General features: G+C 35.3%; 1 protein-coding gene across 7 annotated transcripts in view; it reads right to left on the reverse strand.

Moving 5' to 3' along the window:
* The window catches only part of nhsb (Nance-Horan syndrome b (congenital cataracts and dental anomalies)), a 64,089-nt gene that overhangs the window by 11,750 nt on the left and 25,961 nt on the right, over positions 1 to 26,378 (reverse strand). For 3 of the 7 annotated variants that reach the window (XM_016566754.1, XM_016566749.1, XM_016566748.1), the window contains exons 2-4: positions 2,925 to 3,077; positions 1,862 to 2,001; positions 1,612 to 1,656 (exon numbers count right to left, since the gene is read on the reverse strand). In XM_016566754.1, the coding sequence (XP_016422240.1) occupies positions 1,612 to 1,656; positions 1,862 to 2,001; positions 2,925 to 3,077 (338 nt within the window). Of the gene's footprint in view, positions 1 to 1,611; positions 1,657 to 1,861; positions 2,002 to 2,924; positions 3,078 to 11,220; positions 11,360 to 26,378 lie in introns of those variants that run through there. The other 4 variants (XM_016566751.1, XM_016566753.1, XM_016566750.1 and 1 more) reach the window with 2 other exon arrangements.

The raw sequence follows: 26,378 nt of genomic DNA on the forward strand, positions 1-26,378 counted from the left end.
AAGATGGATCTCAAAATCATACAGTCACTGTTGGAAAGGGTTCAAATATGCAGAAGATGCTGGAAAACCAAAGAATGTGCAGGAGCTGGAGGAATTTTCTGAAGAATAGCAGACAGTTGAACTGCTCAGGACCAATGAGGGACTCATCACAAAACAGAAAGACAGTCGTAGCTCATCCAGGAAACAACACAGATTATTAAGATTCAAGGGTGTGTAAACTTTTGAATGGGGTCATTTATGAATTTTATGAATTCAGTTATTATTTTGTCTTGTGGAGTATATATAAACATCTGTTGTGTGAAATAGCTTATTCAGGAGAGCACTAAATAAAAATAACATGCAATTTTCATGATCCCTCTTATTTAGTTAAAATTATTAACATATTTGCATATTCTGCAAGGGGTATGTAATCTTATGAGCACAACTCTATATATACACACACACACACACACACACACACATATATATATATAAACAGAATTCTGATTTTGGGATCCATCTTTTCACATGGAGGACAATTGAGGGACTCGTACACAGCTATTACAAAAGGTCAAAACATTTACTGATGCTCAAGATGGCAACACAATGCATTAAGAGCTGGGGGTGTAAACTTTTTGAATTGGATGATCAGGGTAAATTGTACTTATTTGGTCATCTGGGAAACATTTAAGTATTTATGTAGCTTCTTAAGTGCAGTACCAAATAAAAAAATATGATCTATAAACAAAATAAGAAAAATTTACACATCATCATCCTGTTATGGCTCTTAATGCATTGTGTTGCCTTCTTGAGCATCAGTAAATGTTTCTGCCTTTTGTAATAGATGTGTATGAGTCCCTCAATTGTCCTCCATGTGAAAAGATGGATCTCAAAATCATACAGTCACTGTTGGAAAGGGTTCAAATATGCAGAAGATGCTGGAAAACCAAAGAATGTGCAGGAGCTGGAGGAATTTTCTGAAGAATAGCAGACAGTTGAACTGCTCAGGACCAATGAGGGACTCATCACAAAACAGAAAGACAGTCGTAGCTCATCCAGGAAACAACACAGATTATTAAGATTCAAGGGTGTGTAAACTTTTGAATGGGGTCATTTATGAATTTTATGAATTCAGTTATTATTTTGTCTTGTGGAGTATATATAAACATCTGTTGTGTGAAATAGCTTATTCAGGAGAGCACTAAATAAAAATAACATGCAATTTTCATGATCCCTCTTATTTAGTTAAAATTATTAACATATTTGCATATTCTGCAAGGGGTATGTAATCTTATGAGCACAACTCTATATATACACAAACACACACACACACACACACATGCAAGGGGTATGTAATCTTATGAGCACAACTCTATATATACACACACACACACACACACACACACATATATATATATAAACAGAATTCATGTAATGTGCCATTTAATATTGGTTTATTAACATTTCTATAATTACATGTTTTGTAATATTTCCTGTTCCAGGACTGAGAAAGTTAAAACAAAATAAATAAAAATCCTGAAATATGGCAAAATACATTTCAATGGGATGGTATCACAGAGAATGTGCATACAAATTAAACAAACAAACAAACAAAACAAAAAAACTCTTTACCTTCCTCTGGATGTTTTGCACATCACTCTCTCTAACGCTCCTCTCCTGGTGTGCATGACAGGAGAGAGCATGCTAGTTTAGGCCAAAAATATTTTGTTGGTCTTATAACAGTTTATGTTTTAAGATAATCAAATCTGGTACTTCTGGTAAATCTGGTAAAAATCTGGGTACTGAAGCAAAACCAGCTGAGAACCACTGATTTTTGAACCTCCTCTACATGAGTGGAGATTAAATGTTGTGTTCTTCTTACCAGGCGTGAGTGCCGGCCCCTCTGCTCCCGCTTTCTGAGTTTGTGAGTTGAAGGGAAGGTTGGCATAGGCGGGGCCACAGATATTGATATGGTGACCCGACCACGCTCTCTGCTGGTTGAACGCTGACGCTGCTGCTGGTCTGTAAAGTACACACACACACACACACACACATTCAGCTAGCTGAGCTATTTTAGTTTAAACTAAAGTATGAATTATAACACTTTCTGTTTTATAGAATTTACAGACTGCCAACTTCTAACTAAATTGTTCATGTGTAGTAGGCCTCTAATGGATTTGTTGCATACTGACAATGTACAATCAATGTTCTGGTCACATTTTATGTGTAACTGATGGAAGTAAAACTGATTCAAGGGGAAAATATAAATTATGCTATAATGGTTCACATTGAACTTGAGGCAATGCCAAATCAATTCATCATTCAAACACAAGGTGGCAGTATGAATCAGATTTTTACCAACAAACTCCCCTAATATTAGCCTCTAAATGCATTTTAAGGTGATGTGTGATATTTTTGTTCTTTTTTAAAGCTTTTTTCTGATATACCAGCTTAATATAGACAGATATATAATTTTATATATATCTACAACTTCAAACTCATTAATTTAGAACAGAATTTAATAAGGTATCTTACGGTTTGCCTTCAATATATACTGAAAATTAAATAGATCTCAAAGCTGACATACAGCAAGATACAATGGGGAGATAAAATATGGTGATGTAACCCAATCACTAAGGTCTGAGGTTTATTTCCAGGTAGACTCAGGAACCTGATCGATGTTTAGACAGATTCAGGACTACATAGAAACACTTTATTGATCCCTGAGGGGAAACTCCAGGATCATAATTCTCCTCTATCCTGATCTGTCACTTCTCTACGCTGATCTATCACCATAGTGGCCCTGGGCAGACCACTAAACCACAGGGGGAATTTGGTTACAACGGTTGTGATATAAGATATGTTTGGATGAAAAGAATCATAAAAATCAAACAGCACTGTGGTTTGGAACCAAAAAATGTGGGCCCAGAAGCCTGACTCAGTACCTCTGTGCAGTGCCCGCAGGTTGAGCTTGGCATGTCGGTGTAACTCTTCCAGACATGGTGGCCGTGTACAAGTGTGGAACAGGTTGTGTTGTTGATGCCATGGAGTCTGATAGTGTGATGTCAGTTTACTCTCAATGTCCAAATTTGATATGGCTAGAGAGAAAGACAAAGAAGTTACAAGGTCAGAAATCTGGAATATGTACAGGATTTCTATTAAAACATCAATTAAATAAGAATCCACTAGAATAGAATAAGGTCCTACTGGACAGAGTGAAATTCCTACATGATGTTTTTAATGCGTATTTGATTCTTTTGAATATTACGTAATCTTTATCATAGCCTGTTGTAGTTGTATAGGAATAAACTCACTCTTGCTATTGGACAGTTAATGGAAATCACAAAGGACCTACAGAAGTTTAAAAATCCTGAAAGATTTTTTAATTTCTTTGTGATGTTCTAATAGGGGGACTATGTATTTTAAAAGAACTACATTATTTTGTTTTATGCTGGAATCCTGTGAGGACATTCTCATGAGAAACCTTCAGAATAGGTTCCAAATTATGTAAATCCAAAAAAGGAATACTTTATAAATCAATGAATAGGAATATACACTACCATTCAAAAGTTTGAAACAAATAAGTACTTTTATTCAACAAGGATGCATTAAATTTATATAAATTTATATATATATAAATTATAGCACAATCAGCATATTAGAGTGATGTCTGAAGGATTATGTGACACTGAAGACTGGAGTAATGGCTTCTGAAAATTCAGCTTTGCCATCACAGGAATAAATGAAATAAATAAATAAAAATACATTTTAAAATATTACACTAAATTGTAATAATATTTCTGAATACTACTGTATTTTTCACCAAATGATTTTTATCAAAGGATGCAGCCTGGGTTTAAGAGACTTTCAAAAACATTTAAAAAATCTATCAAACGCCAAATTTTGAGCAGCAGTGCAAGTTTCCATATTCATTCAAATGTAACAATATTACGCATTACAAAACAACAAATGGTATTCTAGGGAGAAGAAGGTGAAAGACAGCTTCATTAGTATTTCTCCCTCTATCTTTTTCTCTTTTCCCCAGCTTCCTGTCTCCTCCTCTCCTCTATAAAGGAGCATCTGCCCATCAGTATTCAATGTGCAGTGGTCCCCTTGAACTACCCAGAGTCATCTGTATCCAAGCAACCCTTCATATCTAATTTACAACGAATTAGCAGATCCTTATCAGGCCGTGATCAGCAGAATAATACCAGAAATGCATTTCCTGTCTTAGAAGACCTCAGAAAGAAGGGTGGAGGGTTGATGATGATGGACGCTTAGAAAAACACTGGATTTTATAGAAACAAACACTTTGTTGTATGTAATTGGAACAAAAGCCATATTACTCGAAGGATAATACAAAACAGAAGTGGCTCCTCAAGTAAGGGTCTGGGAATATTTTTGTCTTAGGCTCTGGTACATTAAAAAGAGACCGCAAAGGGGTCTTACATTTCTGAAAGCCATGGCTAAATATGAAGCAGACAATTCAGACTGACAGTCAGAAAGGAAACATTTTAGTGCTTATTAACCATGAGGTAAACCAAGACAATAGCCAAGTCTATTGGTTTGACAGAGATACAAGGCCAAACACACACACACACACACACACACACACACACACACACGGGGGCATTTGGTAATCCGATACAAGCCCCTTCTATAACCTTAAGCCTGACCACAACCAGAGAACCATTAAAATGAACAATGTTTTGAGTGGTTTTACTCAAGAATGATAATCTGATACCCACTTTTTGCACTGTTAAATGTCATTCTATGTTCAGTGTTAACTTGCACTGATGAATGAGACAGCTGGAGACTAAATGTTAGGAATGAGAACAAGTATCCATAAATTTGCACAGTGGACACAGTATTTACACAATTAAGCTACACTTAAAAATAAATGAATTGCATTGCATGAGATATCAAACTACTTTGCAAATGTAAACAAAGGACGCTAAATTTACTTTATTAATATTTTAGACATTTTTACATTCACTTTAAACCAATTTCTAATCAACAGGTAAAAGAATAAAGAAAATTGTTCTATATAAAGAGAAATCAAATGTCTTTGGAATATGGGAAATTAAGTTAATCACTGTAGTTCTCTTAAAGACAACTGACTGACACTTTACTGATGGATTCAGACCTCAGCCAGTGTGAGGAATTTAAATCTGAATTAAGTGCTTTCATGCTTCAATAAAAATTAAGAGGCTCCCATTGATAGTACGTCTAGACTAATACTTTCAGGTCTCTGGGAGTGGGCCAGTTTTTGTTTTTACTTCAGCTACTTAAACACCTTATTACATTTCCTTAGTGATTTTAAGCAATACCAGATATCCTCTGACTTTAAACCAGTAAATTTACAGATAAAAGCCCAAATTAGTACAGTGTAAGTACAGACTGATAAACATAATATAGGTGATATTGTTCAAAAGTTTGAGGTTGGTGAAATTTTTTAGTTTTTGTCTCTTATGCTCACCAAGGCTGAATTTATTTGATCAAAAATACAGTAAAACAGAAATATTGTGAAATAGTATTACAATTTAAAATACATGTTTTCTACTTTGATACATTTTAAAATGTAATTTATTCCTGTGGTGTTAGAGCTGAATTTTCAGCAGCCATTACTCCAGTCTTCTTTTTCACATAAATCATTTTTATATGTCGGTGCTCAAAAATCATTTATTATTATCATAAACAGCCTGCCTAAAAGAACAGTATATATTTGAAAAAAGAAATACTGTCACTTTTGACTGATTAAAAGTAATCATTTCTCAAATAAAAGTAATAATAAACTCACTGGCCCCAAACATTTGAACAAATATAATATAATATAATATAATATAATATAATATAATATAATATAATATAATATAATATAATATAATATAATATAATATAATATAATATAATATAATATAATATAATATAATATAATATAATATAATATAATATAATAAAAAACGATATAATGTAAAATAAGATTTTCGAGTAAATGTCTAAAAGACACTAATGAAAGATTTTCCAAAAGGCAAAAAACTCACTATCAGTAACAATGTTACTATCAAAATTATGCTACTTTCAAAGCATCAGCGGTAGCCTTCAAAAAGAAAGCAATCTCAGAATGCACTGTAACAACGCTAGTGAAAAAAAATCCAAGATGGAGTACAAGGTGAGAGAAACACTGATGGCAGTAAACGTATATTTCATTAAACATCTGCTTTGGAAATAATTGTCGAGTTAGTGTTTTGATGAAAGCCCTACCCTCATCTGCCCTCCCTCCATTTGGACTTGTGCTGTAATGATGTGCGAATGCGGTGAACAGACTCTATTACTCAGCACCGCTCTGCTGTTTCTTTCGTTTTTGCCCCGCATTATTAAGTACTGATCCTTATGCAGCACATATAGGTGATCTCTACATACATGCGTCTTAATCACTCCCTCTGCACTTGGAAATTTCGGTCATCTACTGCAAATTCATTCAGCCAAAGATAAAGTATGCTTTGTATGTATATAATCTGAGACTCTTATTATGTCATGAGCCACAGTTAAGCTTATGCACATAGAAACATTTTCAAAATTTTTGGGATTTCATGCATTTCTTCAATGTACATTTCAAAATTTTAATCACAGAAACATCAAAAGTCTCAATGTTCTGTTCAGTGGCATTGAAAACCGCAGTTACAGGAGAGCTCGATTCACGTAAAGAGGTCAGTGCTTAGTAAGACAGCAGTACACTGTAGTATAATTGCACCAGAATGCAAAGTAAATGAGTTAAAACATTAAAATGATGGGCATCTGTATTCGCGTTCATTGACTACTGCATTCACCTCTGCAGGGAACCTAGATCACTATCCTTGTTTGAAATCTATTCATCTTACCTGTTGTGCCTGCTCTCTGGCCTGCGTTTTTACTAGCCCTCTTTGTTCTCCTCCTCTTTTTCAAGCCACAGCCAGGTATCTTTCTCTGAGAGTTTCCCATCTTTCCCTGGACTGCTCACACAGAATGAAGGAATGAAGTATTCTGCTAGCACTACAGCAAGACTGGGAGAGCTGCTCTCTCTCTCTCTCTTTTTCATTCTTTCTGTCTCCAGCAGGTGCACAGTCAGCAGTGTGAGTCAGGACTCTGCCAGCAGCAAGGCAAAGAAAAGTACTGACAAATTTCTAATTAGTAGTACAGAAGGGCAATAAAGAAAGAAAAAATGAAACTACCAAAATATACAGATGGAAGAAAATTTCACACCACAATCTGACATCAACATGATCTCACTATTTTGGATTAAGACCTATAGAAATTTTGGCCACTACCAATAACTGTTAACTGTTAATAGTTTATATCATATATATATATATATATATATATATATACACTACTGTTTGGTTTTGATTTGGACTGATTTAAAGACATTTTAATATTTTTGAAAGACGTCTCTTATGCTTACCAACACTGCATTTATTTGATTGAAAATACAGTAAATACAGATTATTATGATTTAAATAATAAGTAACTTTTTAAAACATATTTTATAAATGTAAATTATTCCTGTGAATTTTCAGCAGCCATTACTTCTTACTCTTCTTACATGATCCTTCAGAAATCATAATAAGAAATAAAATCATAATAAGATTTTTTTTCAGCAGCAAATCAGCATACTAGAATAATATGCTGGTTTGCTGCTTAAGAAACATTTCTTATTAAACGTAAACTTCAAAAGAAAGGCATTTATTTGAAATCCTTACTTTCACTTTTGATCAATTTCATACATCCTTGCTGAATTAAAGTATTAATTTCTTATTAAAAATAAATAAATAAAGCTTTTAAATGACAGTGTACTGGCCAATATTGTATATTACAAAATAAAAATGCCCCCCCGTAAAAGTCCAACTCTTTCACATGCTTCACAACACAAACATTTAACAAATATAGGCCTATAATGACCCTATAATTGGAATAAATAAATGATACATGCCTATTACATTCAAAGTACAACTATGCAAAGTAAAGGAAAATAAATATTCACTTCTATTGAGAATAATCTGAGAAATCAAAATAGCAAAATTAAGGAACCAATTACAAACCACACACTCAAACTATAAAGCCAATGTAATTCAGTTTATGGAGTTTTTCATTCCATTCACAAATATCCAAAGCAAAAGTACAGATTTTCACGCTACGCAAATCATCAGTTGCAGTTCTTCTTTTAATAATACAGATGCTCTAGTCATTAACAGTCACAGAGCTACACAGTTGAATCTAGGTCAAGCTTGCCTAGCAGAGCTCAGAGAAAGACATTGCTGGGGAAAATCAAATAGGGGATTTATCTATTGGTAGACTTGATATTAAAGCACTAAACAGCATTAAACAAGAAACATAAGAAGCCCTCATGCACTGACTGATCAATGATAAAATCATTTATTCCCTAAAAAGGAGATTGTTAGCTGCACCTGTAAGAAAAGAGATTGACTGTCTCTCTGATGGGGGCTGGGGACTCTGTGTCTCACAGCTGGTCCCTCTGCAGGAGTGCTTAATACCCACTGATACTACACAGCACTAACAACTCTGTAGACTATAGATATCAATATAACTTGTCCTCTTTGAGGACTCTATTTACACCATATTACACTATTTATCCTCAATGTACACTGTTAAAATAGCAGGATTTTCTGCTATTTATACTACTTATTGCAAATAGTGGCAATAATAATGTATTGAGTGTAAATGATAATTTTAATACAAATTATTAAATGGATGCCACTTTATTGGGACAAAAAAGGCCCTCCCTACACCTAATGTAACCCTACCCGATACTTTATTTTTATTTTTATTGAAAATAAATGCCTTTCTGATGTGATATGAGATTTAAACAGGGAGAAAAAAAGTTTGTCAAAACTCTGATACGAACTCGGGTCGATCACATCAAAAAGACTACGACATGCACTTTACCATCTACGCCACCAAAGCTGTTATTTGATTGTCAATTGTCTTTTGTAGTGTTGACTAGCCCAATCACACGTTGGTGGGCAGAGTTAGTTTAAATAGCCTCTGCCAACAAGGCAGGCTGTTTGCACTTAGTGTAAATAGACACAACGTTTTTGTAATCATCAAAGAATCACGGTTTCCACAAAAATATTACAAAGTAAAACTGTTATCAACATTGATAATAATAAGAAATGTTTCTTGAGCACCAAATCAGCATTTATAGTTTTACCATAAAATTGATTTTAAAATATTTTCCAAAAGGAAACATTATATCTTTTCATTTATGGAATACTAAAAGTTGCATCAGGACCAATAAGACAAAACGCAAAAATGATTAACATGGCTTAACATTTTGCTAACTTTTAAGTGACCAGCAACATAAATAAAAGAAAGGTTTCCTACTGGAAGTGCTTTCACGGAAATTCCAACTAATATGTTTGTTATAAATCATGTAACTGCTGGTGAAAAATGTAGCATATCACTGAATATTAAAACACTAACACACAGTTAACAACATGCTTACTCATATCATAAAATTATATTTTATTTATAACCCAAAAGTGAACACTGAGCTATTTATGCAGATGCTTGAGTTTCCTAAAATCCAAAGCAGTTCATCCTGTAAGCATATCACCACCCTTCATTTAAAGGGGGTCTCTGATAAGAGAGGTCTGAGCTGAGGGCACAATAGCTGGCTGGAGGGTGAAGAACAAGAGGCCCTGTTGAGACTTGACTTATAGACCTTTACAAATGAGTCATAGCAGAATCACTGAAGCATGAAGACTGACCGCTGCCTGTAGCGCTGACCACTGCACTGCTCCGACACACACACACACACACACACACACATCCATTTCAATCCCAAACTCACTTTATGTCAAAGATTAAAACATTATATTGGGTGAGGATCAAGCCTACATTTTTTGAAAGCTAATATTTTAGTATTATTCATTTTGATTCCTGTTTTAGCGCCATCATTAATTCTGAGCCTTTTTCTCTGCAAATAATAGAGGAGAATAATAAACAGATTTCAGACAGAGGAAAAGATAAGCAGATCAGATGGGTTGTTGAGTTTAGAAGTAGGGCAGCACTGTCTCTTTTCCCTCTCTCTTATTCACACACACACACACACACACACACACACGCGCGCGTGCGCGCACGCACACACCCCTTTTAATAAACTCTACTTTATGCCAGTGTGTCAGAGTTTAATAATTCAGATTTTCTTAAAGGGACAGTACACCCAAAAATCAGTGTTGTTATGATGCATCCTCTTGTCATTCCAAACCCATATGCAGTTGTTTTCCATGTTTAATCTGATTTTAATCTGATTTTTGAAAATTCTTCACATTACTTTTCCAACTTTTCCATGTTGATTGTTCATAGATGACATAAAGCACCATAATAGCACCACAAAAGTAATCCATATGATCCATATGACTACATTCTAAATCATCTGAAGCCATACAGTAGCCTTATGGACTACTTTAGTGTTTTTTGTCCTTTTTGGAACATAATAACCAGTGTTTCTAAAAACTGTCACCATATGGTTACAAGCTGTGTGGATATATATATTTAAAAAAGTGAATGAAACATTATTGGATTTACAAGAAAATACAATTTCCCCCAATTTATAAGTTTATTGTTATGTAAGGACATCAAATCACAACCCCGCTTCCCACACCGCACATACATGTGTAAACAATGGAAATGGCAATGGCGCACAGACTTCCAAATTTATATCTGCAGATGTTTGGATACACTATATATAGAATAAAGCCATCAGAAGGACGGCAAAGAACATTGTAATTCAGCAAAGCAAAAACACGGCACTTTACAGTTTAAACAACTGCATGCTCCAACATGTCAGACCAAACATAGACAGACAGTTTGTGTGACAGAGACATCATCACTATGGCAGGCTTAGCTTTCCTAGTACAAATCAAAGATGATCTCAGATAGGGAAATAACTAAGGCGGATGGATTATGTACGCTGTAAAAAAAAAAATCTAAATTCGTAATTTCTTTTACAAGAAAATACTACCTTATTCTTTCTACTAGAAAAACAGACAAAAATATGCAAATGCCTTTCATTTATATTAAATACAGTTTGGAGCATCTAAACAGACTAAAAAGCAACTGATCTAAATGAGCTGCATCATTTCATAAATATTAAAATGAATAGCAATTTAAATCACAACAAGTGAGAGAACAGCATTATCTGATTGGACGCATTGGAAAGGAATGCACTGAAGGACGTACCTCTCGATCTGACAGGAACACACCAGGCAAAAGCCATCGTCTGGGAAGGACAGCTACGTCCAACTGCTTTTTAGCCAGATCAGCAGTCCTTCAACACTCATTCCGTTCGTCTTCATTCATGCAGATACATGCTAGTGCACAAGCTCACCTGCTGCGGTTTGCACTTACACGGCTCCATTTCCACCTAGAGTCCCCTCTGTTTCTAGGGGCATATTGCAGGTGGTACAGTCTAGTCTGCATTCCGTTTGCCCTTAATCTTCAAATGGGCCAGAGTAAGAGCTGGCCCAAAGGGGGATATTAAGGAATACAAAAAGATTGGTGCTTTGATATGATTATTCCTGCAAAATCATACAACAAGTTTGTATAGACTGACTGACTTTACCAAAAAAAAAAAAAGTCAGTTCTCTGTCCTTAAATCAGCTACACACTCATTTAGTTAGGAGACTGAGATGTTTCTTTGTACTTATTTGAGCAATTTACTAGCTATTTCTAAGTAAAAACGGTTTCAAAGTCAACTTTTTTTCAGTGTATCACAGGGAATAAAAACATCAGACAAGGAAAGATGGAAAAAAATGTCAGTTATATTAAATAGAATTTACATTTTCTGTCCTTAAATGAGCTACAAATCCATCCAGTTAGAAGATCAAGGAGTTACATATATCTATTTATTTATTTATTATAATTTGCTAGTAAATTTCACAAATAATTACAGCATGAAAACTGTACAAAATACTACACCATTTTTATTTTTATTTTTTATTTTTTAGTTTATCACAGAGACAAAAAACTATATTATATTCAGCGATATGCCTATGTCAGCTTTATTAAAGAGTTTGAACCAACAAAATCCACAGGTCCAAAAAAGTAACTGATCTTGAAGCATAAACAAGCTGCATTATTTCACAATATTAAAATGAATAGCAATAAGGAATACATAGAGAAAGGTGCTGATATGACTTTTTTTCTGCAAAATTGTACATCAATAAAATCATAAATGCTGAACAATGACAGTCTCCTGTCAAGAAATAATACATATGCATCCAGTTAGGAGAATTCATTAAAATAATTTTCATTCATAATTACAATCTCATTAAAATACATTATCAAAAAGTCCTTTTAGTGCAATGTAACTGATACAAATACTCAAAATGTTTTATTATTATTATTATTGTTGTCATAATAATAGCTTGTTGCTCTGTGTCTGCCAACAAGGCAGGCTGTTTGCACTTAGTGTAAATAGACACAACGTTTTTGTAATCATCAAAGAATCACGGTTTCCACAAAAATATTACAAAGTAAAACTGTTATCAACATTGATAATAATAAGAAATGTTTCTTGAGCACCAAATCAGCATTTATAGTTTTACCATAAAATTGATTTTAAAATATTTTCCAATAGGAAACATTATATCTTTTCATTTATGGAATACTAAAAGTTGCATCAGGCCCAATAAGACAAAACGCAAAAATGATTAACATGGCTTAACATTTTGCTAACTTTTAAGTGACCAGCAACATAAATAAAAGAAAGGTTTCCTACTGGAAGTGCTTTCACGGAAATTCCAACTAATATGTTTGTTATAAATCATGTAACTGCTGGTGAAAAATGTAGCATATCACTGAATATTAAAACACTAACACACAGTTAACAACATGCTTACTCATATCATAAAATTATATTTTATTTATAACCCAAAAGTGAACACTGAGCTATTTATGCAGATGCTTGAGTTTCCTAAAATCCAAAGCAGTTCATCCTGTAAGCATATCACCACCCTTCATTTAAAGGGGTCTCTGATAAGAGAGGTCTGAGCTGAGGGCACAATAGCTGGCTGGAGGGTGAAGAACAAGAGGCCCTGTTGAGACTTGACTTATAGACCTTTACAAATGAGTCATAGCAGAATCACTGAAGCATGAAGACTGACCGCTGCCTGTAGCGCTGACCACTGCACTGCTCCGACACACACACACACACACACACACACATCCATTTCAATCCCAAACTCACTTTATGTCAAAGATTAAAACATTATATTGGGTGAGGATCAAGCCTACATTTTTTGAAAGCTATTTTAGTATTATTCATTTTGATTCCTGTTTTAGCGCCATCATTCATTCTGAGCCTTTTTCTCTGCAAATAATAGAGGAGAATAATAAACAGATTTCAGACAGAGGAAAAGATAAGCAGATCAGATGGGTTGTTGAGTTTAGAAGTAGGGCAGCACTGTCTCTTTTCCCTCTCTCTTATTCACACACACACACACACACACACACACACGCGCGCGTGCGCGCACGCACACACCCCTTTTAATAAACTCTACTTTATGCCAGTGTGTCAGAGTTTAATAATTCAGATTTTCTTAAAGGGACAGTACACCCAAAAATCAGTGTTGTTATGATGCATCCTCTTGTCATTCCAAACCCATATGCAGTTGTTTTCCATGTTTAATCTGATTTTAATCTGATTTTTGAAAATTCTTCACATTACTTTTCCATAAAATGACAGTTGATTGTTCATAGATGACATAAAGCACCATAATAGCACCACAAAAGTAATCCATATGACTTTATGCACTACATTCTAAATCATCTGAAGCCATACAGTAGCCTTATGGACTACTTTAGTGTTTTTTGTCCTTTTTGGAACATAATAACCAGTGTTTCTAAAAACTGTCACCATATGGTTACAAGCTGTGTGGATATATATATTTAAAAAAGTGAATGAAACATTATTGGATTTACAAGAAAATACAATTTCCCCCAATTTATAAGTTTATTGTTATGTAAGGACATCAAATCACAACCCCGCTTCCCACACCGCACATACATGTGTAAACAATGGAAATGGCAATGGCGCACAGACTTCCAAATTTATATCTGCAGATGTTTGGATACACTATATATAGAATAAAGCCATCAGAAGGACGGCAAAGAACATTGTAATTCAGCAAAGCAAAAACACGGCACTTTACAGTTTAAACAACTGCATGCTCCAACATGTCAGACCAAACATAGACAGACAGTTTGTGTGACAGAGACATCATCACTATGGCAGGCTTAGCTTTCCTAGTACAAATCAAAGATGATCTCAGATAGGGAAATAACTAAGGCGGATGGATTATGTACGCTGTAAAAAAAAAAATCTAAATTCGTAATTTCTTTTACAAGAAAATACTACCTTATTCTTTCTACTAGAAAAACAGACAAAAATATGCAAATGCCTTTCATTTATATTAAATACAGTTTGGAGCATCTAAACAGACTAAAAAGCAACTGATCTAAATGAGCTGCATCATTTCATAAATATTAAAATGAATAGCAATTTAAATCACAACAAGTGAGAGAACAGCATTATCTGATTGGACGCATTGGAAAGGAATGCACTGAAGGACGTACCTCTCGATCTGACAGGAACACACCAGGCAAAAGCCATCGTCTGGGAAGGACAGCTACGTCCAACTGCTTTTTAGCCAGATCAGCAGTCCTTCAACACTCATTCCGTTCGTCTTCATTCATGCAGATACATGCTAGTGCACAAGCTCACCTGCTGCGGTTTGCACTTACACGGCTCCATTTCCACCTAGAGTCCCCTCTGTTTCTAGGGGCATATTGCAGGTGGTACAGTCTAGTCTGCATTCCGTTTGCCCTTAATCTTCAAATGGGCCAGAGTAAGAGCTGGCCCAAAGGGGGATATTAAGGAATACAAAAAGATTGGTGCTTTGATATGATTATTCCTGCAAAATCATACAACAAGTTTGTATAGACTGACTGACTTTACCAAAAAAAAAAAAAGTCAGTTCTCTGTCCTTAAATCAGCTACACACTCATTTAGTTAGGAGACTGAGATGTTTCTTTGTACTTATTTGAGCAATTTACTAGCTATTTCTAAGTAAAAACGGTTTCAAAGTCAACTTTTTTTCAGTGTATCACAGGGAATAAAAACATCAGACAAGGAAAGATGGAAAAAAATGTCAGTTATATTAAATAGAATTTACATTTTCTGTCCTTAAATGAGCTACAAATCCATCCAGTTAGAAGATCAAGGAGTTACATATATCTATTTATTTATTTATTATAATTTGCTAGTAAATTTCACAAATAATTACAGCATGAAAACTGTACAAAATACTACACCATTTTTATTTTTATTTTTTATTTTTTAGTTTATCACAGAGACAAAAAACTATATTATATTCAGCGATATGCCTATGTCAGCTTTATTAAAGAGTTTGAACCAACAAAATCCACAGGTCCAAAAAAGTAACTGATCTTGAAGCATAAACAAGCTGCATTATTTCACAATATTAAAATGAATAGCAATAAGGAATACATAGAGAAAGGTGCTGATATGACTTTTTTTCTGCAAAATTGTACATCAATAAAATCATAAATGCTGAACAATGACAGTCTCCTGTCAAGAAATAATACATATGCATCCAGTTAGGAGAATTCATTAAAATAATTTTCATTCATAATTACAATCTCATTAAAATACATTATCAAAAAGTCCTTTTAGTGCAATGTAACTGATACAAATACTCAAAATGTTTTATTATTATTATTATTGTTGTCATAATAATAGCTTGTTGCTCTGTGTAGACATCAAAGTGAATGAGAGCCCCCGTGTACACATATTTGAGAAGTGAACATTCTCATGTGTATGTGTGAGCATGCATTTGAGCATGTGTGTGAGCGGTACACACCGCAGTCTCCCTGCCTGCAATAATACAGACCTTCCTGCTAATCCATGTTAATCTGTTCATCCTGTGACCTTGGCGTCAAATGGTCTGACGGTAGGTGAGTGTTTAGTACAGACAGAATCACGTTGGCAAACAGAGAAACACAGGTCTGGCCGCTTCGGCCGGCAGCTTGTGACTCTGCAAGATGCCAATTAACAGCACATATTCACATGCCTGGACTTGGGGAGAAGCCAATATGGCTATTGCAATGACAGTGTGTGATTTTGTGGCAGATTCAAACTGCAAAAAGCGTAAAATAGTGCAGACTGAAATAGTTCATGACAATGCAAGAGATACGTTTGCAGTATTTTCTGTCAATGGTGTGATGCCCAAATGCACACTTTATCATTTGCTGACTTGCAAAAGTCACAATCCATGGGTGGTATCATGGCTTCTGAACGGCCCGCAGGGTAGCACACCTGTTCTATTCTTTCCTTATCCTCATAGGTCACACCCTTCCTCTGCCTTTTACTGTGGCTTTCCTTAATATGACCTTTTTATGTCTGCAAACGAACCAGAAACAAGCCTGGAACGCACTGTAGGCCAATATGGCTATTGCAATGACAGGCGTCTGAAGCAAAATTGCACCTATGTGTGATTTTGTGGCAGATTTAAAAAGCAAAATATGTAAAACAGAAGATATGGTCATGAAATAGTTGATGACAATGAAAGAGATCAGTCTGCATTATTGTCTGTCAGCAGTGTGATGCCCAAATGCACACACTTTATCATTTGCTGACTTGCAAAAGTCACAAGTCATGGGCGGCACCATGGCTTCTGAACGGCCCGCACGAAGCACACCTGTTCTATTCTTTCCTCATCCTCTCGGGTCACACCCTTCCTCTGCCTTTTATTGTGGCTTTCCTTAATATGACCTTTTTATGTGAGCAAACAGACCAGAAACAAGTTTGGCATACACTGCAGTTTCCATTAAAACCTCTTTTTTGCTATTTTTCTTTCTGAAATGCATCACTTTCTAAAAGCTAAAAATCATTACCATTGCATAGAAAGTCTTGAATGTCCCTGTTTTTGTTCATTGCTTTTTCTTCTAACAGCTGTTGGCCCTCTCTTTCCAGATCACTCTTCTTTTGTCTGCTTTCCATCTGTATTTCTGGCCACACACGCACAAACTTGGTGTTTTTCTACTTTCTAAATGATAAAAACGTGGGTATGTGGGTTTGTGTAAGAATCTCTCAGACAGGAACAGGAGAGCCTGTTTCATTGCATTGATTTGTCTGGGGCTGATGGCACTCTGTGATCCTGTAATCCAAGATACCATCCTGGTCTGAATAACTTGTTATACTGTATGTAAAAAAAAAAATAGGTTACCTGTACACCTTTAAAAAAAAAAAAAGCAACTCCTGATCAGTAAATTTAAAGCAGGAAAAAAAGTTTGCATATTTAATGTTACTCACTGTTGCTTTAATTAGTTGTGAAATGTACTAGCAATTTCTGAATTTTATGCCATGTTTATGTATTATGTGGGGGTTTTAACACAGATTCCTTTGTCAAAAGCAAAAGTTTCTGAAGTGAAGACCAGTAAGACCAAAAAAGACTAGAAAAAATGCAAAAATGTACATACTGAAGATGTATAGAATACATAATGTATATAAGTATCAATATTACATGAGTAAGTGAGTCTTTTGCCTGTCAATCAGTTTTTATTTAAACAAGAAACCCAATATTTTCTCAACACTGGCCTCTAGTGCTGGAAAGGAGATAAGTCTGCATTTAATAATGGTTGCAGCTTAAAACTCCATATTTTCACAAGCTATATTTGAGAGAATGCTTGTATCCATAAACAAAAATATAAAATGTCAAGATAAACATTTGCAAAAATTTAAGTAAATATGAAAGTAAATCTTTCATTTTTTAACATACAATTAATATAATCTAATATATGCTCTTTGAAATCATATCATCAATTAACAGACCACTTGATATTTTTATTAGTGAGTTATTAGTGTTTGTGATCGGCGTCACAGACACCTCTGGGGTAAATGGGCGGTCATTTGTCATTTCCAGCACAGGATCACAGAGCCACAACACCTCAGCTTCTCTTCCTCTGCCATCACAGGTACTCACCTGAGTTCACAGCAGGATGTGGCTATCTATAATTATGCTAATCACGTAACTACATCCAGACATGACCCTTTAGGAGATGATCTCTGCAAGTGTGCACATGCAGTATTTGAAACAGAGAGAGAGTGAGCAAATTGTGTGTGCAAAATATGAGAGTAGAGACAAAACTAATGTCTAAATGTCTAAAACTAATGTTAATATAATATGAATTGCCAACAGATTTCCTAAACATTACACTGAATAGGAATGCTAATGGATAGCTTTCTCCAGGTTTAGGCCGCCAATTCCACAGTAGCCGTGTTTCCACTGTAGGGCCAAAAGCAAGCATGCATTTCCACTGGCACTTCCAGGGCTTCCTCAGGTTTTTAAAAAAAAAAATCTATTTAATGCATCCTTTCTAAATAAAAGTATTAATTTCTTTCAAAATGATTATCCTTTTTTGACAGCCACGCAGGATTCAGTGCTATACATCAAAATGGCATTAACATCTGATCCAATCATGGTACTTATGTAATCAAAATCTATTCAAACACCCCCAACCAATACAGACCCAATCCAGCCACTTAATAACTAATGGTGCATATTAATACAGTTTCAGCCCTATCCATATACACTATACATAAACTACCACAACCCACCCATAAGCTGCACACATGCTAGACACAAATATACAGAAACACGCAAATCAGAGACAAAAGATGGTCCACCACATGTGTGTGACTAGCTGGCTCAACATAAACGTGCACTTAAACAGGAAGTTAGAGACACAAACTGCTCTGACTTTTTAAATTATACATTCTTTGAGGGCACAAATATTGATACGCCATGATAAAATATACAACGTTATGAGCAAGTGTGATGCGCTTCAGAACACTGCGCTTCAGAACAGGAAGGAACAGATGGACGTAGTTCTTTACAAGAGTCTTTGTTGAAATGGCTTCCATTTCAGTCAGCCACAATGGAATCCAGTAACGTTACACACACAAACACACCTGCGTAATTCAACATTCATCTTCTGTTTACAGGTCCAGTAAGGTCATGTATGTATGCGACCGTACAAAAGTTTGGGGTTGGTAATATGTTTTAATGTACTTGAAAGGTGTCTCTTATGCTCATCAAGGCTGCATTTAATTGATCAAAAATACAGTAATATTGTGCAATATTATTATAATTTAAAATAACTGTTTTCTATTTGAATATATTTTAAAATGTAATTTATTCCTGGCAAATCTGAATTTTCAGCATCATTACTCCAGTTTTCAGTGTCACATGATCCTTCAGAAATCATTCTAATATGCTGATTTGGTGCTCAAGAAACATTTCGTATTATTATAAATGATGAAAACAATTGTGCTGCTTAAATTGTTTTTAGAAACCATGACACATTTTGGTTAGGATTCTTAGATGAATAAAAAGCTCAAAAGAACAGAATTTATTTCAAACAGAAAGCTTTCCTAACAGTGTCTTTACTGTAATTTTTGATCAATTTAATGCATCCTTGATGAATAACAGCATTCATTTCTTTTGAAAAAAAAAAATCTTACTGACCCCAGACTTTTAACTATTTAAAATTATTTAAAATTTTCACTATTAATTAAGGCTTGTTCATAATAATAAACAACCAATGTTTATTTATACAACTTGAAATAAAAGAATCTCCAAAATCTCCATGCACCTGATATTTTTTCTACAACTGTCATAGTATTTAATATACATAGTATTCTTTCTGTGCCCCTAAGAAGCTGACAAAAATAGAAAAGCAAAATAAAACGTATTAGTCGTCTTCTTAGACATCTCTGTCTGAAGCATTGACTATTCTTCTAAAGGAAAGGATGCTCAAGGGATTAAATTTAGGTTAATGAAGTTTGCTATGTCTTCCAGTGAACTGCTCATGGGACGACGTCTCTCTGTCTGACTTCTTTTACATCAAGAGATCGCTGGGACGTGCAAATGAGAGATGTGTGCTATGCTTTAGGTTGTATCGTTTAGAGCAGGGCTGCTGTTTGCAGTTGGAAATGGGTTAATGTGGGTAAAGGGAGCTTATCATGCACACACGTGTGTGTTTAAGAATGCCACTGCAGCAGGGTGGGGTGCAGCCTCGTCGTGCAGCAGCACTGCAGAGCCCATGGGACAAGCAGAGCGTGTATTTGCACCAAAACGAGAGAGAGATAAAAGTCCAGCATTCACCGTTATTGCCATCAGTAATGTCACTCCCATCTCATCACCGAGAGGGATGGGGTCTTCTATATGCGTGTGACATTTTGTGTCAGACGTGTTGGTGAATGGTACAATAAAGCCATCGCCCATGTTATTTTTAACTCTCTGTCTCCATGGAAACCAGCACATATGCTGGGAGCGATGCACCCTGCTGAGTGTGTGTGTGTGTGGAGATGCAGCAGTTCATCCTGCTTCATCTGGAGGAAGCACACACACGTTGCGCATGCCTGCCGCAGTGTGTGTGCATGTGTGAGCGTGTGTCTTATGAGGTCAGATCAAATCACAAAATCACATCTGATTAACCACACAGAGTATAAGCAATTTGGTAAGTCATACTCCAGAAAATGAGGTGGAGGGATACACAAACGAGTAGCTGGATCACACAGGCACGATCTAGATTTAACATTATTAGCTAATCACATGACAGACAGTGCCAGTTCACACTCAGGCCTGTGTCTGACTAATATATCACAGTTAAAAAGCACTAGTTAACTAAAGAGTTCATAACAGTTACGTAAGGTTCATAAAGCCATATATATATATACAAGACTCGCCATAGGTTATGTTATGTAACTATAGCAAATGCAATAAGGAGAGGGAAAAGTGAAAGAAAATGAAAGAAAATCAAAGCATATTATCTATTCTAGACAAGACCTGCTTCAGGTCACATAACTTTATATCACAAATAAAAATATATAAAAATGTAAATAAATAAATAAATCCAGAAAATGATAATGATATTTACAAAATAAAAAAATAATAAAAAAATCAAATCAAATCATACCTACTTTAAAATGTAAATATTTAAGCATGTAGCTTTGAAAAGCAAAGTTTCAAAGCAGCTTCTGCAACATTAGGTATACCATTAGATTACTATGTGCAACAATGACAACATAATTCGTTAAAATTCTGTCTAATAAACTAGGACAAAACAAACCAAAGTGAATTTTGAAGTGGAATAAATCAACTTACCTATGTAACACAGAAGGGGATGTTGAAGGAGTGTGAAGCGGAAAGCAGGGTGAAGTCACGAAAACATGAAACAGCAGTCAAAAGAGAAAGACAAAAGAAAAAAAGAATAGAATTAGTTTATGGACATGGTTTTATGAACTCCCTCTCTTCCCTCTCTTCTCTCTATGAACTATGTTTTATAGTTTATTTTTCAACTACTTACATTTTCAAAACTTTGCCTCTTTTTTTCAAAACTTTACACACAAATCCAAGAATTGCACACACAAAATACAAAATGCCTCACATCTCTTGCAAAATGAAGCACTGCATTCAAAATATCACAAACTCATCTCAAAAGCAAACATTTGTCTCACGTTGCAAACCTTTTCCATAATATTATATTTTTGGATATATCATATACACACAGTTATTCAAAACCTAAAGCTCTTCTGTCATGAGCTCCTATGTACATGTCTGTACAAGATTGAAAGTAATTACTGTAAATGATATGAAAACCAACCTCTACTCTTGTATTTTATTTCAAGAAATCATTCAAAAAAATATTTTTTGACACTTCAATTACTTGATCCGAATCCAATTCTTACGGTGGGATAGTAGTGCACAACACAACGAAATCTCTACAACGCATAGGACTAATTTCATTGTGTTGCTGCTTGTTTCCATTGTGTTGACGCTTGTTTTCTGTTTGTCTTGTGCTAATTTCTTTGTGTTGCAGCTTGTTTCTGTTGTGTTGACGCTTGTTCTCCGTTGTGTTGTGTTAAAGGGGTCATATGGTGCTTTTTTTAAAGATCATTATTTTGTGTAGGGATCTTATCTATGCACAATCAGCTTGTAACACTCCAAAGAGAAAGGAAAACTTGAAATCGCATCATATGACCCCTTTAATTTAATTGTGTTGTGGCTTGTTTTTCGTTGTGTTGTGACTTGTTTTCATTGTGTTATGCTAATTTCGTTGTGTTGTGGAGATTTCATTGTGTTGCGGCTTGTTTCCATTGTGTTGACGCTTGTTTTCCATTGTGTTGACGCTTGTTTTCCATTGTGTTGTGCTAATTTAACTGAACTTCGTTGTGTTGCAGCTTGTTTCCATTGTGCTGTGCTAATTTTGTTGTGTTGCGGCTTGTTTCCATTGTGTTGTGCTAATTTCACTGTGTTGTGGCTTGTTTTTGTTGTGTTATGCTAATTTCGTTGTGTTGTGGAGATTCCGTTGTATTGCGACTTGTTTACGTTTTGTTGTGGAGATTTCATTGTGCTGTGCACGACTGGGCCACTGTAAATTCTCACTCCTGAATCTGAAAACTTAATAAGTTCAGAGGTGATACAAGGAAGCTGACCTCAGATCAGCACTGTTTGCAGAAGTAGTGCTGTGCTCATCAGTAAGGTTGCCAAGCAGACAACCATTCATTCCCAACTGCATTTCTATGTTACTATGGTAACAGCTTAAAGATTAGTGCATTAGTTACAGCACCATACACAGTGAACTCTACTTGATATAAGAGTGCTTTGTAACTTCATCTTTTCATTTTTCTTCCTTCTCAGGTGTCCTGGCTGCTATTCATCTTTGAATTGACTAAAAATACATTCTTAAAAATATAGTGACAAAAACAGAAGCTAACACATGGCTGGTCCACCAAAACTAGATTCGATATGATGCAAACGGGATCCAACAGAGAACAGCCAATGGAACGGCAGCAACAACACCACGCTCTGGGTGACGATGTGATTGAGGCAGTTTTATGCTAACAGCCAGAGCCTGGCGAATGTAGGTCATGTGCAAGAAAGACATATATACACGCCCTACTACACATAGCGCACACATAATTCACAACTTCCAGAAGGGCAGTGTGCTTGGAAATTGAGAATGAATAATTTATTGTGACCTGAACCCACCTCTGCCTGCCATGTCATAAACAAATTATACCTGTATTTGTACAACATATTAAGACACATTCACAAATATCATATGACAGGAATAAGATTTAATCAAACAAACAATGACAGTATATGATTGTTAACTTTGGTTACGTCAATGCTTTGAATGTTTAATTCACAAAAATGCAAGAGAGACATAAATAACCCTTATTAGACTGTCGCAACTGTCGTTGATGACAGGGAGGTTTGTTTCTGCAGTGGCCCTGAGGGACAGGCTTCCCTTTAAATGGGACTGTGCGGGCAAAGGCAACGCATCTCACGTCAGGCTGCTAGCCAATACCAACACTCCATGGAGAATCATTTATGTGCATGTGTGTGTGTAAATGTGTGAGAGTGTGTGTAAATGTGTGTGTTTTCTGCCTCCCTGAGCAGCGATCGCACAGTGACCTATATATATCTTCCTCCCCACTCCTGCAATGCACTCAACCTCAATTATTCATAACGTACACAAACATTTCAGAACAAAGACGAATCTCACAGAAGAAATCAGATCATGTATAGCATTTGTGATAAAATAAACTAGTTACAATGAAGGTATCACATTAATGTGAATAACATGAAATATAAAAATGAAAAATAATGAACATTTTATTAATATTAATATTTTATATATAATTTTTCATTTAAGAAATGTTATGATTTTTAAATCTATAATCTAATCTACAATTTAATCAGGGGTGTTTCCTCCAAGGAGGCAAGGGAGGCAGTGTCTCATCAAAAATTTGTAGCACAAAAATACAACAACGCCCATATTACAAAATATAATTTTTAAAAGTGTATTAATCACTCGACAGAAACAAGAAACATTGTCCAACAGCGACACCAGCAGGTAAAGTTACAGCAGGAGTCTCCCGCCTCCCCTGAGCCCATTGAATTTTAACAGACCCCCTAAAGCGTGCTGGGAGTTTTGGGGGGGGTATTTGAGAATGAATGGGGGAAAGTCACGTGAGAGTGAAATGATTGGATATGACTGGTTATGTTCGGCTGTGATTGGTTCATGCAATAAATTCTGCCTCTTGTGTTCGTGCGCGTTTGCGAATCAGTCTAAATGAACAATATAATGGTGTTAATGGGAAGACTAATTTTAAAAAGTAAGTAAACAACTCACACACTTAGATATAACCACTTTGTTACATCAAAATAAGACTTGAAATGGCCTGAAAACATGATCTGTGGGAGTTTTAAGTGAGCTTGGTGAAATTGAAAGTAAATCTCTGCGTCTGTGACCGATATTTACCGAGCTTTGATGACTGATGATTCGAAACATTCAAAAATAGTTCAAAGTTAATTATTAAAAATAATAGCTGAACATAAGTTCACAAATAAAATATTTTTTGTTTAAATTATACTGCCTTCAGTTATTATTTTAACTTGATGAGATTCATACATGGCTTTAATAAATAGAATATTGATTACATTGTTCATGTAAAAATATAAAATAGACATTGACAGACATTGAGTATTCAGATAATTGTTCAATCAATGTGTTTTACAATAGCTGATTCTCCACATTGCATTCCTAAAATATGTGGTTACATTCAAGTATTTACAAGCAGTCAAAACAAAACTCCATTCATACATGCTCTGTCTACCATGTGATAAACATTTTCTCCCGACCAATCAAGCTTTTTGAAGGATTTTCCATCTAAACTGCCTGCCAGACCAACCTGCTGTCCAGCCAGGCTTACACAGCAGTCCTGCATATGGTCAATCCAGTCCACAAACCCTTTAATTCCTGCCCATGGTTTGCACATAGCTCTCCATACCACATTGCATAGTGAGACCAGGTAGCAATATAAAGAAGTTGTGGTTTGTTCAAATCAGCTACACATTTACACTCAACTCTTATGATATTAATGCAAACTAAGTAACTAAAGAAAGGTCGATATACAGTATATGCTATAAGGTAATATACAAGATATTTTTCATAACATGCAATAATATTTTGGTCAGTACATTTAATAAATCCATTTATTCATTTTCACCTTCACAATAAAAGTGGTTGACAGGAAGAGGCTGGGGTAAATTATGAGCAGCTGGGGTAGTTTATGAGTGTATTTTTTGCTTTTCTGCACAATGTTTTGTTTCAGTAGCACATGGCTAAAACCACAACCACAAATGCTGGATATAGAGTATGGCAGGGTCACTGCAAGAGAGAGAAACCAAGAAAATAAAAAGAAATAGGAGGAGAAAGATTATGTCAGTATGTGGTAAAGAAAGACTGAGAAGGCAGAGACTGCACTCTAAAAAATGCTGGGTTGTTTCAACCCAACTTTGGGTCAAATATGGACTAACCCAGCTGTTGGGTTAAATTTTTTTATTAAATTTTTAACCCAAAAGTTGGGTTAGTCCATATTTGACCCAAAGTTGGGTTGAAACAACCCAGCATTTTTTAGAGTGTGTGCAGTGAATGGGTGCCATCAGAATGAGAGTCCAAACATTACAATAATCCACAGGTAATCCACACGATTCCAGTCCATCAATTAACAAAGTTGTCTCATCTGAGTCAGGAGAAAAATATACACAGATCAAACAATGTTTACAGGCAAAAACAGTCCAAAACAATTCTAAACAAAAATGTCAGTGGATTATGATATGAGAGAACAACAGGGGATGGACTTTTTCACCGGAGGAAGCATTATTATGTATTATGGACTCGTATTTTGTCCAGAAGCAATAATTTAAACTTAAAAGATCTTAATGATGTATTTTTTTTTTACAAACACAATGTTTTTTCTCCTTATACACAAAGCTTTTGACTTCACAAGATGCTAATTTATGGACTGGAGTTACTTGTGGATTATTGTGATGTTTTTAATCCGCTTTTTGAGCTGTCATTCTGACGGCACCCATTCACTACAAAGGATCCATTGGTGAGCAAGTGATGTAATGCTGCAATTCTCCATATTTGTTCTGATGAAGAATCAAACTCATCTACATTTTGGATAGACTGAGGGTGAGTACATTTTCAGCAAATTATAATTTTTGGGTGAACTATTCTTTTGATATATTCTAGCCTATGGTTTTATGTAGACTGCATGAATGACAATCTTTATACAATATGTAATCTGCAAAACATCAAATGCTAATTGACATTTTCCAATGTCCGGGAATGGAAAGTTGCAACTGTATAGACAGTTACTGGACATTAAAAGCTGGTGGTATGTGAGGGTACAGAAATAATCTAGCCAGGATTCTGCTCACTGAAATGTTTGTGAT

This window comes from Sinocyclocheilus rhinocerous, unplaced genomic scaffold (genome assembly GCF_001515625.1).
Source record: "Sinocyclocheilus rhinocerous isolate Xijiao unplaced genomic scaffold, SAMN03320098_v1.1 scaffold1413, whole genome shotgun sequence".
NCBI lineage: Eukaryota > Metazoa > Chordata > Actinopteri > Cypriniformes > Cyprinidae > Sinocyclocheilus > Sinocyclocheilus rhinocerous.